The sequence below is a fragment of the Callithrix jacchus genome, chromosome 5 (genome assembly GCF_049354715.1).
Source record: "Callithrix jacchus isolate 240 chromosome 5, calJac240_pri, whole genome shotgun sequence".
In the NCBI taxonomy this organism is placed as follows: domain Eukaryota; kingdom Metazoa; phylum Chordata; class Mammalia; order Primates; family Cebidae; genus Callithrix; species Callithrix jacchus.
The window spans coordinates 69,805,058-69,824,703 of NC_133506.1; the positions used below are offsets into that span (position 1 = coordinate 69,805,058).

General features: G+C 52.0%; 1 protein-coding gene across 11 annotated transcripts in view; it reads right to left on the reverse strand.

Annotated features, from left to right (window-relative positions):
- Nucleotides 1-1,407: 1,407 nt before the first annotated feature.
- The window catches only part of NT5M (5',3'-nucleotidase, mitochondrial), a 43,348-nt gene continuing 25,109 nt past the window's right edge, over nt 1,408-19,646 (reverse strand). For 3 of the 11 annotated variants that reach the window (XR_013535462.1, XM_035299629.2, XM_078372571.1), the window contains 2 exons: nt 6,776-6,890; nt 1,408-5,019 (listed from right to left, as the gene is read on the reverse strand). Coding sequence is in view for 8 of the 11 variants with exons in the window: in XM_035299629.2 (XP_035155520.1) it covers nt 4,877-5,019; nt 6,776-6,890 (258 nt within the window). In the remaining 3 variants the exon portion in view is untranslated. Of the gene's footprint in view, nt 5,020-6,382; nt 6,440-6,757; nt 6,891-10,805; nt 13,858-19,646 lie in introns of those variants that run through there. The other 8 variants (XM_035299627.3, XM_078372570.1, XM_035299631.3 and 5 more) reach the window with 6 other exon arrangements.

The following is a 19,646-nucleotide window of genomic DNA, read 5'->3' on the forward strand; positions in this document are numbered from 1 at the left end:
GAGCCACCGTGCCTGGCCATGAGGACACATTTTACAGCCACGTGACCCCCCTGTGACTCCCCCAGCAGCCCATGTAAGAAGAGCATGTGATGGAACCCGAGGGCTGGAAAGTGCTGCTGGTGCCCCCCTCGGTGCAGGGGATGCAGGGCAGGCCCTGCCTCAATACCACACAGCAGTCTCTGTTGCCTGAAGCCAGCAGGCCACACTTCCAGCCCATGTGTGCATTTGGGGGGTTTAGACCCAAACACTGGAAGTAAACTTCATCTGGTGAGACTGCTCCCATGCCTGTCCTCCAGGGCAATGGCCAAGGCTCGGCCAGAGCCCCTGCAACATGGATCATCCCCGGCCTGGGCCCGGCTCTGTTATACACCTGCATGTCCCGGTGCGAAGGCTGTTCTGCTTACAGTGACTTCAGAGTAGGCCACCTGCCCCGAGCCTGGCTGTGAGGCGTCACCGCACCCATCATAGGCTCTGCTGCTGGGTTTACCACCACCACCCCTCACGATTTCTGAGCCCTTCCTGCACCATCATCTGCCACCACTGTGGGCTGGAGCTTGGCTGCTCGCTCAGAGCATGGGTTGGTTGTACCAGCTGATCCACCCTCCTGGGAGGGTCCACAGGCCAGGAAGCAGAGGTAGATAGGGCAGTAAGAGAACAGGAAGGACGAGAAAGCAGAGAAAGCACTGGTCAGCCTGTGTGACCCCTGGGGGTAAGCATGCCCTGGGCCTCCCAGGCCCACAAGCTTTGTGCATGGGTGGGTTTGAGCTGGGTTTCTGACATAGGCAAGTGGAATTCTGGAACCTGGAAGGGGGCCAGGGAGAGGTGGGGGTGGCAGGACATCAAGGACCTCACCCAAGTTAGGTAGGGGCTGCAGTGGGGAAGCGGCGCGGAACTTGGGTGGGGGCAAGGCCAGGCAGCAGTGGCCCCTCCCCAAGGACAGGAGGATGCTCTGTACGGACAGGGATGAAGGGCCAAGGGGGAGGAGCATGGGGACAAGGACAAGGCACTGCTGCTGGAGGCCCCAATGCTGAAGAGCAAGTCGGGGAGTCAGATGCCTGCACCCTGTGGCAGGAGGAGAAGCAGGGGCACGTTCCCCACACAGCTGAGCGTGCAGCTGGGTCTCCTACCTGCTCCACACACCTGCTCTCCCAGCGCCCTCTCCACCTGGGGGATGTTGCCCCTTCCAGGGGCTTTGGTCCTAACGCTCTGAATCTTTCCAACATTTTCAAATGAATCACAACTTCCACTGAGAGCTGAGCCACTGAGAGGCCAGCCCTGTGGGTAAGGGAGGGACAGAGCTGACGTGCCATGGGGCAGAACCAGGCCTAGCTCTCCTATCCGGGGTGAATTTTCTTTCCTGGGCTTCACAAACTGGTTCTGATGCAAAACACATGCTTCCCAAGCTTCCAAGAAAGTTACCTTCATTTCAATCAGGAAATTTTTATTTTTTGAGATGGAGTCTTGCTCTGTCACTCAGGCTGGAGTGCAGTGCCCTGATCTTGGCTCACTGCAACCTCTGCCTCCCAGGTTCAAGCGAGTCTCCTGCCTCAGCCACTTGAGTAGCTTGGATTACAGGCGCCTGCCACCATACCCTGCTAATTTTTGTGTTTTTAGTAGAGATAGTGTTTCACTGTATTGGCCAGGCTAGTCTCAAACTCCTGGCCATAACTGATCCATCTGCCTTGGCCTCCCAAAGTGCTGGGATTACAGGCGTGGGCCACCACACCCGGCCTCAATCAGGAGAATGTTGACATGATAATGAATTTGGGGTCCTGGCCTAGGTCATCAGCTGCTGTGGGTGTCCTGCCCTTCCCAGTGCAATGAGGACTCAGCGGCTGGCTGAGCATCTGAGTGCAGACAGCAACTCACTCGCCCACGCCTGCTTCATATTTTCACCTTGGCAAGCTCCCCCCAGGCCTGGGCCTCTGCAGGGGCCTCAGCCAGGGGCTTGCCCCGCTTTTCCACCTGGGGGACCGTGCCCGGACCTGAAGCCCTCGGGGTCTCCTCCTGCCGCCCTGCAGTGCCTCGGCAGTCCCTCAGCTGCCCCTCAAAGCACCTGTCACCGTCACAGCAAGTTGCTTTGAGGCATCCATCAGGTGGGGCCATACTCCGAAGGATTTTTGCCCCTGCAATGATTTTTCTTCTTTAAATAAATTATGTGGCTGAAGCAGCTGCCCACCTCGGGTGAGTGATGATAGCTGAGAGCAAATGTGGTAATTTGGAAAATGGAGTTCCTCAACTGGCTTTTAAAACTGATGGTAATTATCAGTCTAAAAGAAAAGGTTTCGGAAGAGTCCGTCTCCTGAAAGAATCAGAGCGTATTATTCTTGCGAACACTTGGTTAGGAGCGGACAGAGACTGCCCAGCCCTGCCCTGAACTCAAGGAAGATCCCCTGGCAGAGGGCACACAGCAAGAGGCAGGAGGGAGTGACCCCGCCAGGCCCTGCTCCCCTCTGTGGACAGAAGATCTCAGTGCCCCTCCGAAGCTCCCTAGGGGTCCGTGAACACCGCTCTCAGCAACGTGACTCACACCCCTGCAGCAAGTCAGCCCCCAGGCAGGGGTTCTGCCTGGGCGGGAGGAGGGAGGGAGAAACCCGAACACGGCTGAGAAAACCTACAGAGGATTGAGTTTCTGTCCCCAGCAGAAGGGCCCCAGGATAGGTACAAGCCAAGCTGCTTTCTGCACCCCAAGTTATAGTCACAAAGTTTTCAGGGTGTGGCTGGCCCGGGAGAGTCCCTGTGACTCGAGTCTTTTGAACCTCTTGGTGGGGTAGTCCCTCCCAGGACAGAGGGCGTGGAGCAGGTGGACAGGCCCCCCGGGGACAAGAAAGGAGATAAACGTCACACATTCACCTGGCCCTTCAAGAGGAGGGACTTTCAGAGCCTCCCGGGTGAGGCCTCAGACAGCAGGAAGAGTCAGGGGGCTCAGGAGTAGCTGGGGAGCCAGCACCCCAGGTCACCTTTCCTTCCAGAGCCATGTGGCAAGATGGCCAGGACTCCTCCAGCCATCACCCTGCCTGGACCAGGTACTTTGAGATCATGTGATGCAACCCCAAATATATTCCTGGTCCAGCCTCTCCCCTTCACCCTAAAGAAAAATGTCAGTTCAGTGGGTGGGGGGTGGGGGCGCCATGGAGATCTGCCTTTGGCCAAGCCTAGAGGAGTCCTTCCTCCCTAATCTGGGGTGATGGAATCCTGGAGGAGTCCTCCCTCCCTAAGCTGGGTGATGGAGCCTGTTGGAGTCCTCCCTCCCTAAACTGGATGATGGAGCCTGGAGGAGTCCTCCCTCCCTAAGCTGAGTGATGGTGCCTAGAGGAGTCCTCCCTCCCTAATCTGGGTTGATGGAACTCTGGAGGAGTCCTCCCTCCCTAAGCTGGGTGATGGTGCCTAGAGGAGTCCTCACTCCCTAATCTGGGGTGATGGAACCCTGGAGGAGTCCTCCCTCCCTAAGCTGGGTGATGGTGCCTGGACGAGTCCTTCCTCACTAAGGTGGGTGAGCCCAAGCTCCTGAGACTGTAAGAACAGGAACATCCAAAAGCTCAGCCAGCTTTGAGCCATGGGCACCTCCCCTTGTCTTCTCTCCTATCTGGCCCTGACTCCAGGGCAGCCCAAAGCGTCTCTGTCACATTAAGGCAGAAGGGCCTGCCAGTATGGCCCAGAGCTGGGGTAGGTTAGGGGCATGGAAAACCCCTGTTCCCTTCAAGGGCCTTGATAGGAGTGTGGCCAGAACAGTAAGGGAAGGGCATAAGGACAGAAAGCAGCCCCAAAACCTCTCCAGAGGGCAGTGGGGAGGTACCTGGTTCAAGCTGTCACTCCCCAGTGGGTGAAAAGGAACAGAAGCTGAGGCTCTGACACCAGCCTTCCCCCCAGGGCTCCTGCAATCCCACAGAAACTTGGCCTTGGGAGAAGAGCAGAGGATCGGGGACCCAGCTCTGGGCACTGGGGCAGGTGTGGGAAGGAGGCACTAGAGAGAGGGACCGAGTGCCCAGGGCCCATTTCCTAAGCCTCACCCACCAGAGTGGGTGGGTGGCCTGAGAGGACCCCCGCTAGGGCCCAGCCTTTGAGGCAGGGGCTGAAGTCATGCCTTCCTCCACCTGTCTTCAGTGGAACCCCCAGACACAAGACTTGAAGCTCGGTCCTCAGGAGGGCAGACGCCAGAGGACCTGGGGGCAGGCCACAGCCCCGAGCTACACACGTGAACAGCATTTATTTTTCATGCATTCAACACATGTTCAAGCCTATGGACTCTCTGCTGGGCCCTGAGTGGGACCCTGGGGACAGAGGTACGAGAAACCTCTGAGCTGGTTGAGGCCAGGGCCGGTATCGTCCCCCAGCACAGAGCCTGGTGGCCGCTGTCACCTAGTGAGTGTTTGCTGAATACACAGCATCGCGTGGGGCGAGCAGGTGGGGCGGGGCCGCTGGAATAAGGGGTGCCATAGCTGAGACCATGAGGGGCTCGTCCCCACCTGGAAGCACCTTGGTCGCCAGCTTCCTGGCCCTCCTTGCTGATGGCTGCAGACCCAGGAAAAGGGAACCCCCCCGCCGCCTTAGAGAATTTGCTAGGGAGAGGGCCGCCAGCCCCCTGAACAGTGGCCTCAACTCCTCCCCGTCCTGAGCCCCCCAGCTCCTAGCAGCTTGTAGCCTGCTGCCTGAGGTCAGGCTCAATGGCCTGGGACCACGTGTCTGTGACCAAGGGCCCAGAGGGCCCAGCCCTGCCCCGAGATCAGGTTAAGGCCTGGCAGGGCTGGGGAAGGGAAGGGACATGCAGCAGGAGGTCATGGGCTCCCGGAGTCTGGGAGGGACCCCCAGGCCAGTGCATGGGCCTTACAGGCCCCCAGCCGGGAGCCCCACGAAGCACAGTCCAGCTCAGCTCAGCTCAGCGGGGCCGCTTGCTGTCCAGAATGGCCTTCCAATCGTCTGCCCACGAGTGCAGCCTGCGGTGGGGGGGCTGCAGCTGCAGGTGCCGGTTGTGACAGGCAGTGAAGAGGACGTGCTCCCAGCTGGGGGTTGGCTCGGCCCCTGTGGGTAGGAAAGTAGCATCAGCTCAGCCGTGGAGACCTGGAGCGCAGCTGCTGAGGGTGGAAACCTGGGTATCCAGGCAGGCCTCTGGCCTTGCCGAAACTTGTTTCCTCTGTGGAGTGGGGTGAGGATGGTGTGAGATGTGGCAAGAAGGCCCTCAGCACGTGAAGCCAGCGCTCAGTGGACAGGGACTGACTGCGGGCCGCCATCACCACCGGCATTGCCGAGGGACATGTGCTGGTTCATGCCGCCCAGTGCTCCCCCGACTTCCCTCTCCGTGCCCCGCCATCCTGCTGGCCTGCTGTGGGAAGGCCAAGTGGCACCAGCTCTGCAGCTCCCCAGCCGCTGACCACAGGCCCTGCAGCCTTCCCAGGCCTCAAGCCCTCATGTCCACACTGGTGCTGCCCTTTGGGTTATGCACCTGCCCCAGCTCCCTGTGGCTGGAGATGAAGGCCAAGCCGGCCTCTGGGCCCTCAAGGCCATGGGCCCCCACAGGCCACTGTCTGTCCTGGCTCTCCCGGGAGCCCACGAGGCTGGGGAGGGTGCACTCATGGAGTCCACCCTCTGGACGAAGTGACAGAGGTGGCATGTTTCCCAAGCCAGTTCCAAAACCATCAGGGAAAAACTAGAAGGTATTTTCCCACTGGGGTGTCCAAAAGACTAGGATGTAACCTGAAACTACTGATGGCTTCCAGGAGGAGGCGGCTGCCTGTGGGTGCTGGAGAGCCAGGCCAGGGCACAGCCGTGAGGCAGAGAAACAATGGTCACGGGCAGTTTCAATGCCCAGATTCTGCGGCTGAAGCTCTCCTTACCTCGTTTCCGGTTAGGTAAACCAGTAAGCTTCCCCTCTCCTGTTCTGTTTTTCTGCGACAGGGTCTTACTGTCACCCAGACTGGACTGCAGTGGAGCAACCACAGTTTGCTGCAGCCTCTACCTCCCCGGCTCAGGTGATTCTCCCACCTCAGCCACCACAGTAGCAGGGACCACAGGCATGCGCCACCAGTACCGGCTAATTTTTTTGTTTGTTTTGTAGGGACAGGAGTCTCACCAGGTTGCCAAGGCTGGTCTCCAATTCGTGGGCTCAAACAATCCTCCCACTTCAGCCCCTAGAGCAGCTGGGACTACAGGCATGAACCATCCCGCCCAGATAATCGTTGTATCTTTAGTAGAGACGGGGTCTCGCTATGTTGGCCAGGGTGGTTTCAAACTCCTGGGCTCAAGCCATCCACCTGCATCAGCCTCTCAAAGTGCCGGGATTACAGGCATGAGTCACTGCGACACCGGTCTCCCTCTCCTTTCTATGCAGCTCGACACTGACTGGCTTGTTTGATTTTTGGAAGGGGGATCTTCTGTCCCAACCCACCTTCCCCACAGGAGTTCTGCTCCGCCCTCCTGTCATTCATTACATTGGTCCACATTGCTTTTGGGGGAAAAAAGGGTTTTGTTGTTAAATACAAACATTTGGAAACCAGAATTGAGTCCCCGTGTTACACGAGGAAGTAAAGGCTTTGGTGTTGAACGGACTCCTCCAGGGCCACCCCTCAAGCTAACCCTGAGGCCGGCACCCACTCCTCCCAGCTCCCAGGAGCACCAGGCCGCAGTCCACACAGAGGGGAGGAGCTCAGTGCCTGGCAAACAGCTGGTAACTCAGAGGGGCGGGTGCAGGCAGGAGGCGACTGAGCGCTCACTGCTCCGGAGAAGAGGGCCAAGGCGCGGGCCCTCCCCACGTGCTCCTCACCTGCTGCAGGCCACTTGCCTGTGATGTCCGGCCGATCGTCTATGAGAAGGTCAGCAGAGACCACGGTCTTGTCTCTGGTCAGCACAATCTGCTCCAGAAAGTCAGGGCCGAGGTGCTTCTCCACCCAGGCATACTGGACGCCAGCAGGCGGGGGAGGGTGATGAGAAGAAAGTGACATCAGAACTGGGAGTCGACCAAGAGCCAGGGCAGGGGTCAGCCAGACCTCAGCTAACAGGGGCAGGGAGGGACGGGGCCTGACACCAAGGTCCAGCGCCGGGCAGTCAGTGTTGGGAAGAGTCCAGCCCTCCAGCCCAGGACGCTGGCACTCAGGGAGTGCGTGTGGCCGGTCCACACCCCGGTAGCAGGAAAGCAGCAGTCACAGCAAACCCAGGCCTGCTCCTAACACACCAGCGAACACTGCACAGCACCACCCAGGTGCAGGGAGCAGAGAGCAGCCATGTCTGCCACCCCTGCTGCCCGCTGGGCCACTGCCTCCTCCTGCCCCACCTGCATGCGGGCAGTGCGCTCTGTTAGGCATTGAACAAAGAAAACCAAGACAAAAAGCAGTTCCTGCCCTCAGGGAGCCCTCTTAAACAACGAGTTACATAACACCCCACAGGTCCACAAAGAAGCCACAGGCTGCCCAAGGAAGGCTTTCTTCAGGACAGGCAAGCTGACCCCAGGGGCACCCCTAGCACCCAGCTTGTTCCAGGCGCTAACGAAAATGGGGCAAGGTGTATCTGGGCTGAGGGACAGCAAGCTGGGGTGCTGGCGCTCCCCAGGGGTGGGAGCTTTGTGCTGACTGCAGAGCCCTTGCCCACCTGGAGGCCTGGCCAGCCACCAGGACCCTCTTGCCGCTGGTGGGCTCTCAGCATCCTTTCCCCTTTCCTGGATTCCCTGGGGAAACGGACTTTTTCCTCCAGGGTAGCAGATCCCGACTGCTCTCACCACCCCAGTGCAGCGCTGCCTAAGCACAGCACCTGCTCTGGCCTGTGAGGCGCAGGCACCCTGACTCAGCCCTGCCCAGCTCCAGGCTGTCTCTACAGCCACCCAGATTCCAACACCCTGGGTGATTTCTGACATTGGCAACCAACACCTTAACTCACAGAACCTGTTACAACTACAGATGTTAACCAGCAGCAGACTCCCAGCAGAGGAGGGTCAGGGCTGGATGTACTTTTCCCTAAAGCTCCTCTGGTTCCTACATAAACAAACAGAAACTCACACTGAGTGGCCCTGTCTGCGAAGGGAGCTCATTGCATCAGCCACCACCCTGGGGCAGAGCCCGGACAGGTCCATGCCCTCTCAGGGACTCCGTTTTCCCCTGTGTATGACAAGGGGATGGGACACGGGTGCCTTGGGCTGGCTTTCTTCCAGTTGCAAGTCGATTCAGGAAGCCCACTTCACAAAGGCAGACACCACATGACCCTCTGCAACCAGCCAGCACACAGGACATGAGAATGAGGCTGGGTCTGCAACACAGGCTGGCTCCAGCCCTGTGGTGGTCCCAGCATCACCTTGCTCTGTGGTCACCTCACTTACCTCACTCACCCACAACAACCTCCTCTCACTGCTTGATGGTTATGCTTTTTCCTGCTCAGAGCCTCACATGTGCCATTTCCTCTGACTGGAACATTCCTTCATGAACGCCTGTGTGCACACATGCACAGCAGACACACCTGCATGCACACATGCAGACAAGAACACGTGCACACATGCACACACGCACACGTGCACACAGGGCCCTTCTTCTAGCCCAGAGCACTTATCCTTCTAAAGCCATCATCCTCCCAGCCTTCCCTGGGCCTTCCCACTCTGTCCTTCCTAGCAAATGTCACAATCGGAGCTATACATCTCTGTAACTTACTTCACATCTGCCCCACTCGACTATAAATTGCTTGTGCAGGCTGGATCGCGGGTAGGAGCCTGAGACTAACGTTTTTAGCAGACCTACTGCACAGGCACGAAGTGTCTGTCATCATATCTAAACCTCACGGCAATCTTCCAGGTCAGGAGTTTGAGACCAGCCTGGCCAACATGGTGAAACCCAGTCTCTATTAAAAATGCAAAAAAATACAAAAAACCTAGCCAGGCATGGTGGCGGGTGCCTTTCTCGTGCAGTTATTTAGCCAATATTGCATGAGGTACAGTTCTAGGAACCAGAGACAACAGTGAACAGGAGACCCACAGAGTGCACAAAGCAGGAGGAGGCCCACGGGCCACAGACACCCCAGCCTCGCCGGTGGGCGAGGGCTCTGCAGTCAGCACAGAGCTTCAGCCACACAGGGAGACCTCACTGAGAGGGTGGCATCTGCTCTGGACCCGACTGACAAGGCGGCCAGCTCTCCGCAGGTCAGCAGAAACATTCCAGGCAGAGGGGACCACAGACGCTGATGTTCTAAGGCAGGCAGGTGTTCAGGTGTTTGAGGAATGGGGAAAACCCTGGAGTGTGGCTGGAACACGGAAAATCTGGGGAAGAGTGTGGGAAGAGAAGGATCAGGTTTTGTTTTTTAAATTTCCACTGCATTGTGACCCATGCTTTTGTAAGATGTGAAATCAAATCACGTGCCTGAACACTGCAGCACTGTCAAATTCCCATGAACGTTTCCAGTCACACACACCCATTTCTGTATTTTATCTTGGATGGGCCCCAGCCTGCAGACAACATACGGAGCTGCTCTGCAGAAAGGGTTTGCGTGGGAGAATGACATGCCATAACAGTGGAGACTAGATCCCGTACAGATGAAGAAACTGAGGGTCAGAGAGGGTCCGTGACTCACCAGCAGTCACACAAGTGGCAAAACAAAGTGGGCTGTTTGTATTGAGTTGTGAGTGTTTTTATGTCTTCTAGAAACCAGTCCTTTACCAGACAATGCATTTTGCAAATTTTTTTATGATCTGTGATTTGCCTTTTCATTTTCTGAACAGGATCTTTTGAAGAATAGAAGTTTTGTACTTTTAGCTTTTATATGTATCTATGTATTTATATGTATTTAACCCATTTGGGGTTAATTTTTTTTTTTTGAAACAGTCTTGCTCTGTCCCCCAGGCTGGAGTACAATGGCATGATCTCAGCTCACTGCAACCTCCACCTCCCAGGTTCAAGTGATTCTCCTGCCTCAGCCTCCCGAGTAGCTGGGATCACAGGTGCCCACCACCATGCCTGGCTAAGTTTTTTGTATTTTTAGTAGAGGTGGGGTTTCACCATGTTGGCCAGGCTGGTCTCAAACTCCTGACCTTGTGATCCGGCTGCCTCGGCCTCCCAAGTGCTGGGACTACAGGCGTGAACCACCATGCCTGGCCGGGGTTAAATTTTATATATGATGCCAGGCACTGTGGCTCACGCCTGTAATCCCAGCACTCTGGGAAACCAAGGCAGGTAGATTACCTGAGGTTGGGAGTTTGAGATCAGCCTGGCCAACATGATGAAACCCCATGTCTATTAAAAATACAAAAACATTAGCCGGGCGTGGTGGCAGACACCTGTAATGCCAGTTACTTGGGAGGCTGAAGCAGGAGAATTGCTTGAACCCAGGAAGCAGAGGTTGCAGTGAGCAGAGATTGTGCCATTGCACTCCAGCCTGGGTAACAAGAGTGACTCAAAAAAAAAATAATAATATATATATATGATATATATATATATGGTAGGAGGTAAAAATAGAAAAAGGCCTGGGGTTCCCCTGGAGCCTCCTAGAGCCTGGCTATGAGCACTCATGTGGCCACTGCTCAAAGATACCACCAGCTTTTCACGTGAGTGTCTCTCCCTCAGCAGGTTGCCTGGTCCCTGTGCAGTGACACAGGGATGAGAACAGCATCTACCTCGTGGGTGCCTTTGGGGATTCAGTGGAAAACTGTGCATCAAAGTCTCAGTACTACACCTGGCACCCAGAAAATCCTCAGAAAAAGGATTCTAGCTTTTTGTCTTATCTGCAAAATTAGGCCTTAAGCCCCCCCTTTTCCCCGTGTGCTTCTGATACATATGATATGGTCAAGTAAAAACTCTGTGTGGACGCCTGAAGCAGTGCCTGACACAGATGCACTAAATAAGTGTAATTATTATAACTAAACTTTAATGGCCCCCAATCATCTACATAAAACAACTAGAACTATTAATTTGCCAAAGTAACAGGATAGAAGGTCAATATACAAAAATCACATGTATTTTTGAAATAAAACTAGAAATCAATAACAGGAGGAATTTTGGAAACTATACAAACACAGAAACATTAAACAACATGCTCCTGAATGAACTGGGTCAATGAAGAAATTAAGGAAATCAAAACATTTCTTGAAACACATAATGATGGAAGCACAACATACCAACACCTATGGGGTGTAGCAGAAGCAGGATGAAGAGGGAAGTTTCTAGCTATCATGCCACATCAGAAAAGAAGAACACACTTTTGTGGGGGTCTAATTAAAAAAAAAATTTTTTTTTAAAGAGAAAAACTTCAAGTAAACAACATAATGATGCCCCCTAAAGAAATAGAAAAACAAGAGCAGGCCAGGTGCAGTGGCTCACACCTGTAATCCCAGCACTTTGGGAGGCCAAGGCAGGCAGATCACCTGAGGTCATGAGTTCGAGACCCAGCCTGGCCAACATGGTGAAACCCCGTCTCTACTAAAAATACAAAAATTACCTGGACATGGTGGCACATGTCTGTAATCCTAGCTACTCAAGGGGCTAAGGCAGAAGAACTGCTTGAACCTGGGAGGCAGAGGTTGCAGTGAGCCAAGATTGTGCCACTGCACTCCAGCCTGGGCAACAGAGTAAGACTCTTGTTTCAAAAAAAAAAAAAAGCAAATGAAACTCAAAATTAGTAGAAGAAAAGAAACAGGAATGGTGGCTCAAGCCTGTATTATCCCAACACTTTGGGATGCCGAGGCGAGCAGATGACCTGAGGTCAGGAGTTCAAGACCAGCCAACCAAGATGGAGAAACCCCGTCTCTACTAAAAATACAAAATTAGCTGGGTGTAGTGGCACATGTCTGTAATCCCAGCTACTCGGGAGGCTGAGGCAGGACAATCGTTTGAACCCAAGAGGCGGAAGCTGCAGCGAGCGCCATTGCACTCCAGCCTGGGCAACAAAAGAAAACTCTGTCTCAAAAAAAAAAAAGCAGAGCAAAATAAATGAATATGAAATGAACAAAAAATACAAAAGCTTGGTTTTGTGAAAAGAAACAAAAAGTTGGTTTTTTGGAAAGGTAAATAAAATGACAAACCTTTAGCCAGACTAATTAAGGAAAAAGAGAGATGACCCAAATAAAATCAGAGTTGACAAAGGAGACATCACAACTGATATTATAGAGGTATAAAGGCTCATTAGTGGCTACTGTGAGCAACTACATGCCAATACCTTAGAATCTAGAAGAAACAGACACCTAGACACGTGCAATCTACCAAGACTGAACTATGGGAAATCCAAAACAAACAGACTGATAGCAAGTAACAAAAACTGAAGCCATAAAAAAAGTCTCCGAACACTTAAAGAACTAATATCAATCCTATTCAAACTATTCAGAAGTATACAGAAGGAAGAAATACTTCCGAACTCACTCTGTGAGCCCGGTATTACCATGATACCAAAACCAGACAAAAACACATCAAAAAAAAAAAAAAAAAAAAAGGAAGAAAGAAAGAAAGAAAACTATATAGGCCAATATCACTGATAAATATTTACGCAAAAATCCTCAACAAAATATTAGCAAATCGAATTCAACAACATATTAAAAAGATCATTTGACATGACCAAGTGGGACTTATCCCAGGGATGCAAGGATAGTTCAGCAAATGCAAATCAGTTAATGTGATATATTAACAGAATGAAGGACAAAAACCATATGATTATTTCAACTGATGTGGAAAAAGTATTTGATAAAATTCAATAGCCTTTCATGATAAAAACCCTCAAAAAACTGGGTATGGAAGGAACATAACATAATAAAAGCCATATATGGCAGACCTATCATGGCTAGTATCATACTGGATGGGGAAAAACTGAAAGCCTTTCCTCTAAGATCAGGAACACGACAAGAATGCCCACTGTCACCAGTTATTCAACATAGTACTGGAAGTCCTAGCTAGAGCAATCAGACAAGAGAAAGAAATAAAGGGCATCCAAATTAGAAAGGAAGAAGTCACATTATCCTTGTTTGAAGATCACATGATCTTGTATTTGGAAAAACCTAAAGATTCTGCCAAAAACTACTAGAACTGATATGGCCAGCAAAGTTGCAGGATAGCAAATCAATATACAAAACTCAGTAGCACTTCTATATGCCAACAGTGAACAACCTGAAAAAAAATTAAGAAAGGAATCTCATTTAAAATAGCTACAAATAAAATAAAATACCTAGCAATTAACCCAAGTGAAAGAGCTCTACAATGAAACCTATGAAACATTGATACAAGAAATTGAAGATACAAAAAGTGGAAAGATATTCATTCCATGTCCATGGATTCGAAGAATAAATATAGTTAAAATGTTCATACTGGCCGGGCGCGGTGGCTCACACCTGTAATCCCAGCACTTTGGGAGGCCGAGGTGGGCAGATCACGAGATTAAGAGATTGAGACCATCCTGGCCAACATGGTGAAACCTTATCTCTACTAAAATGCAAAAATTAGCTGGGCGTGGTGGGACATGCCTGTAGTCCCAGCTACTCGGGAGGCTGAGGCAGGAGAATTGCTTGAACCCAGGAGGCGGAGGTTACAGTGAGCCAAGATTTTGCCACTGAACTCCAGCCTGGCACCTGGCGACAGAGCAAGACTCTGTCTTAAAAAAAAAAAAAAAAAAAAAAAAAAAGTCGGACGCTGCGTGAAGCGGTGATTGGTCCGCGCTCCTCTCTTTTCTCCTCAAGGCTCGCGGCCAGCAGTTCCCGGGACACCTGCTTGCTTCGCCAGTCCCACGGTGCTGGGCTTCCCTGCCGCGCTCCCGGTTCTCTGGGTGGGAAGAAGGACTGAGCCGTCCCGTCCCCAACGGAACCCGGAGTGGCGCAGCTTAGCCGTCGCAGGGCGAGATGAGCGCGGATGTGGTGGCCGGGCACCCCTGCCCTGGCTCTGCTGCCTGGAGAAGGGTCCGAACGGCTACGGCTTCCACCTGCACGGCGAGAAGGGCACGGTTGGCCAGTACATCCGGCTGGTGGAGCCGGGCTCATCGGCGGAAAGGCGGGGCTGCTGGCCGGGGACCGGCTGGTGGAGGTGAATTGCGAGAACGTGGGGAAGGAGACCCACCCGCCGCACTCAATGCTGTGCGCCTGCTGGTGATAGACCCCGAGACGGACGAGCAGCTGCAGAAGCTCGGCGTCCAGGTCCGCGAGGAGCTGCTGCGCACCTAGGAAGCGCCGGGCAGGCTGAGCCGCCGGCCGCCGCCGAGGTGCAGGGGGCTGGCAACGAAAATGAGCCTAGCGAGGCCGACAAGAGCCACCCGGAGCAGCTAAGCCGGGCCCGGGCGGCGCCGGCTGGAATGGGGTGAGAGGGGGATCCGGAGGGACCCAGGCGCCCCGGCCGTCCAGCCCTGAGCCAGCTGTAGTCTTTCTGAAACTCTAGCTGCGAGGGGGAGTCCACTTCCGCCCTCTGACCAGGCGCCCTGGTAGATCCTAGGCAGGCCTGGGGCTGCGTCCCGCAACCTCCTCTCCTTCCCTGGCTGTGCTGGGAGCCTGAGCACCTTTGCCACCTGCACCTGTTGTTCCCTGGCCTTTGAGAGGGCGGCACAGGGGAACCCAGTCCCCCTTCCCTCAGGTCTGTGAGTGTCTGCTCGTAATCCCCCGATCCTGCCCCTCCCTGGCACCCTCTCTTCGTTCACCCCAGTCCGCAGATGGGCTCAGGAGGAAGGACTCTCTGCCCCAGAGTTGCCAGCTTCCTCCACCACCCCTATTTCAAAAGCCAGAGGAATAGCCTTCCTCCTATGCAGAGCCCTGGCGTGAGGAGGCCCTCCCGCAGCCCGCCGGTGTGTGCCATCAGCTTCAGCCCTGCTGGACTTCATCCTCCCAGAGTCCCATGTAACTTCCAAGGGAGAGAAAGCCCCACCATCTCAGGGCGGTGTGGGGGTGCTTGGCGAGAGGAGGAGCCAAGGCATCTCTGAGTGGTAGTTCTGCCACCCAGGAGGATTTACGACTCAGGAATGTGAGGAGCAGGCGCCTGTATCAGGGAGGGGAGGGGGAAGACCTTGGAAGGAGGGGAAGATGGCTGGGGGAAGGGAGAGAGCTCCTGATGCACATGGCCAGCTGGTGGTCTTGCCCTGGCCTTGCCACACTCACTCTGGTGCCCACACAGCCAGCAGGCCGGTTGCTTTTTGCCCATGTTTGGTGTTTGCCCATGGGATCCCAGTTTGGATCACCTGCAGGAGGTGCAGCTGGCAAAACAGTTGTGCTGAGCCTCCTGTCCCCAAAGAGTGGAGTGAGGAAGCTTCAGGTGCACATTGCGAAGGGCAGGGCCTGAGCCTCCCAGGGCCCCTTTGGCTTGCACCAGCTCTCCCTGGAGGCAGTGTGTGGTGGGAGTGTCCGTGGGGGCAGGAGGATCCTCCGTGGACAGAGAGACCACACAGTTCAGCATTAAGGTGGAAGGCAAAGCCCTAGGGGATCAACTGGCTAGGTGGAAGTGAGGTCACCAGAGGCCTGTCAGGCCAGAGCTGGGTGCTGGGAATGCCAGGGCCACCAGGCTCCCTTCCTGCCCCTGCCAAGTTGGCATTGGCAAGGGGAGGGGGAAGCAATCAGAGCACCCAGAGCAAGGGGTTGACACCAGAGGTTGGGGCCAGTGATCTCCAATTCCAGGCAGAAATCCAGTATGAACTTTGTGCTGAGTCCATCGATCGATTTGACGGTCTTTTTTTTGGACTTTGGCACTCACAAATACCCCCACCCCTACTACAAGTCGCAGTCTCATTCAGCTCCTCCCTTTGCCCTTTTGGTTACACTGCTGGGTGCCAGAGGGCCTGGGAGGCTACTGTGGAGGCTTGGTGTAGCACACACAATCAAAAGCAGCGGCTTTGAGCTTCCTGGGCGAGCACAGAATCAGATTCTTGCAGGTTTTGGAGGGACACCTACATTTGTGTGTACTTCCTTAGACCAGGAGATGAGAGGAGAGCCACCAGCAAATCCTGGGAACACTAACACCAGCCAAGTCCCAGGATTTCTGAGCTCTGGTTCTCCCGTCTGTGAGGTGGAGGCACTGGATGATGTGATGCCTGCCTTCTCTAGAACTTTAGAAATGATGTGAAGTACTCGAGCCCCTTACTCAATGCTGAGCCACACTCCGTCATGCCCAGGCGTTTGAATCCCAGCTCCTTCAAACTGACTCACAGTCAGCACCACGGAGTCCCTCTAGCAGAAAAGCCCACCGTTCTGTGTGTTGAGCTTGCAGATGGCCCATGCAGTTATTGCAAAAAATGTTAACAAACATTGTAAGAGTTCTTTTTTCTAAAACACATCCCTTTCCTACATAAAGCATCAAATTGAGGTTTGCCAAAAAAAAAAAAGTTCATACTACCCAAAGCAATTTACAGATTTAATTCAATCCCTATTAAAATGCCAATAAATTTCTTCATAGAAATAGGAAAAAAACCCTAAAATTTATATAGAACCACAAACGTTCCAGAATACCCAGAACTATCCTAAGCAAAAGGAACAAAACTGGAAGAATCACATTACCTGGCTTTAAATTATACTATAGAGCTACAGTATCCCAAATAATATGTTACTGGCATAAAAACAGACACATAGATCAGTGGATAAGAATATAGAACCATGCCAGGCGCAGTGGCTCACACCTGTAATCCCAGCTCTTTGGGGGAGGCTGAGGCAGGCAGATTATCTGAGGTCAGGAGTTCGAGACCAGCTTGGCTAACATGGTGAAACCTCATCTCTACTAAAAATACAAAAATTAGCTGTGTGTGGTGGCACATGCATGTAGTTCAGTTATTCCAGAGGCTGAGGCAGGAGAATTGTTTGAACCCAGGAGGTGGAGGTTGCAGTGAGCCAAAATGGCATCACTGCACTCCAGCCTGGGCAACAGAGCAAGATTCCATCTTTAAAAAAAAACAAAAAAGAAAATGCACAGATAAATCCGTGAACTCATTTTTGACAAAGGTGCCAAGAACATACATTGGGACAAACACAGTCTCTTTAATAAATGGCAGATATTAAATGGTTGATTTAATAAATCTACCAATTAACAGTCTTTTTAATAAATGACAGATATTTAATGGTAGATATTAAAGACAGTATCTACTGTGAACTCATTTTTTGACAAAGGTGCCAAGAACATACATTGGGACAAAGACAGTCTCTTTAATAAATGGCACTGGAAAACTGGATATCCATATGCAAAAGAATTGAACTAGACCCCACTCTCTAGACATACAAAATCTACTAAGAAAACATTGGGGAGGCCGGGCGCGGTGGCTAACACCTGTAATCTCCGAACTTTGAGAGGCCGAGGCAGGTGGATCACAACGTCAGAAGTTCAAGATCAGCCTGGGCAAGATGGTGAAACCCTGTCTCTACTAAAAGTACAAAAATTAGCCAGGCGAGGTGGCAGGTACCTGTAATCCCAGCTACTCAGGAGGCTGAGGCAGGAGAATGGCTTGAACCTCTCAGGGCGGAGGTTGCAGTGAGCTGAGATCGCACCATTGCACTCCAGCCTGGGCGACAGAGTTAGACTCCTTCTCAAAAATAAAATAAAATAAAATAAAATAATTTAAAAGAAAACATTGGGGAAACTCTCCAGGACATCGGTCTCGACGAAGATTTCTTGAGTAGTACCCCAAAAGCACAGGCAACCAAAGCAAACTCAGACAGATGGGATCACATCCAGCTAAAAACCTTCTCCACAGCAAAGGGTACAATCAACAAAGTGAAGAGACAACCCACAGAATGGGAGGAAATATTTGCAAACTATCCATCTGACAGGGGATATTAACAAGCAGAATATATAAGGAGCTCAAACAACTCAAGAGGAAAAAAATCTAATTTTAAAATGAGCCAAAGATCTAAACAGACATTTCTCTAAAGAAGACATATGGTGGCCGGGTGTGGTGGCTCACGCCTATAATCCCAGCACTTTGGGAGGCTAAGGTGGGCAGATTGCTTGAGCCTGGGAGTCCAAGACCAGTCTGGGCTACATACTGAGACCTCGTCTCTACAAAAAACACAAAAATTAGCCAGGCATGGTGGCATGCACTTGTAGTCCCAGCTATTTGGGAGGCTAAGGTGGGAGGATTGATTGAGGCTGGGAAGTCAAGGCTGCAATGAGCCATGATTGCACCACTTATATACCAGTCTGGGAGACAGAGCAAAACGCTGTCTCAAAAAAAGAAAAAAAAAATTAGTCGGGCTTGGTGGCACACACCCAATAGTCGCAGCTACTCAGGAGGCTGAGGTAGAAAGAGAGCCCAGGAGATTGAGGCTACAGTGAGCTATGTTCACACCACTGCACTCCAGCCTGGGCTACAGAGCGAGACCCTGTCACAACAAAAGACATGCAAATGACAAACAGGTATATAAAAAGGTGCTCGACATCACTGATCCTCAGAGAAATACAAATAAAACTACAAGGAGGTATCATCTCGCTCCGGTAAAAATGGCTTTTATCCAAAAGTCAGGCAGGAACAAATGCTGGAGAGAATAAGAAGAAAACCCTTGTACACTCTTGGTGGGAATGTAATGGAGGCTCCTCTGAAAATAGAGATAGTTTACAATCCAGCTATCTCTTACAACTCCTAGTTATATATCCCTCCCCTCACCACCAAAAAAAAAAAAAGGAAAATAGTGTATGGAAAAGGTATCTGCATTCCCATGTTTACTGCAGCACTATGCACAAGCCAAGATTTGGAAGCAACCTCCGTGTACATCAACAGATGACTGGATTTTTAAAATGTGGCAAATACACACAATTGAGGACTATTCAGCCATAAAAAGAATGAGAGCCTGTCATTGGCAACAATGTGGACAGCACTGGAGGTCATTATGTTAAGTGAAATACCCCAGGCTCAGAAAGAATGTCACATGTTCTCACTATGGGAGCTAAAAATTGAAACAACTGAACTCATGGAGATAGAGCATAGGAGCATGGTTACCAGAGGCTGGGAAGGCGAGTGGAGGAGTATCTAGCAGGAAGTAGAGAGGGTTAATGGGTACAAAAAAATAGAAAGAATGAGTAAGACCTAGTATTTGCTAGCACGACAGGGTGACTATAGTCAAAAAATAATTTAGTTGTTCATGGCTGGTCGAGGTGGCTCACACCTGTAATCCCAGCACATTAGGAGGCCAAGGCAGGTGGCTCACCTGAGGTCAGGAGTTCGAGACCAGCCTGGCCAACATGGCGAAAACCCATCTCTACTAAAAATAAAAAAATTAGCCATGAGTGGTGGCGTGTGCCTATAGTTTCAGCTACTCAGGAGGCTGAGGCAGAAGAATCTCTGGAACCTAGGAGGTGGAGGTTGCAGTGAGCAGAGATCGTACCACTGCACTCCAGCCTGAGCTACAGAGTGAGACTCCATCTAACAAAAAAAAGTTGTTCATTTAAAAATAACTAAGAATATAATTGGATTGCCTGTAACACAAAGGATTGAATATTTGAGGTAACAGATACCCCATCTGCCCTGATGTGTTTGTTACACATTGCATGCCTGTATCAAAACATCTAATGTACCTCATAGACACACCTACTATATACCCACAAAAATTAAAAATTAAAAAACCACTTGTATATATTTGGAAACTGCAGTTAAACAAAAAAGTTTATAATAACATTAAAAATAAAATCTGCTGTGGCCGGGTGCAGTGGCTTACACCTGTAATCCCAGCACTTTGGGAGGTCAAGGTGGGCAGATCACCTGAAGTCAGGAGTTCAAGACCAGCCTGACCAACATTGTGAAACCCTGTCTCTATA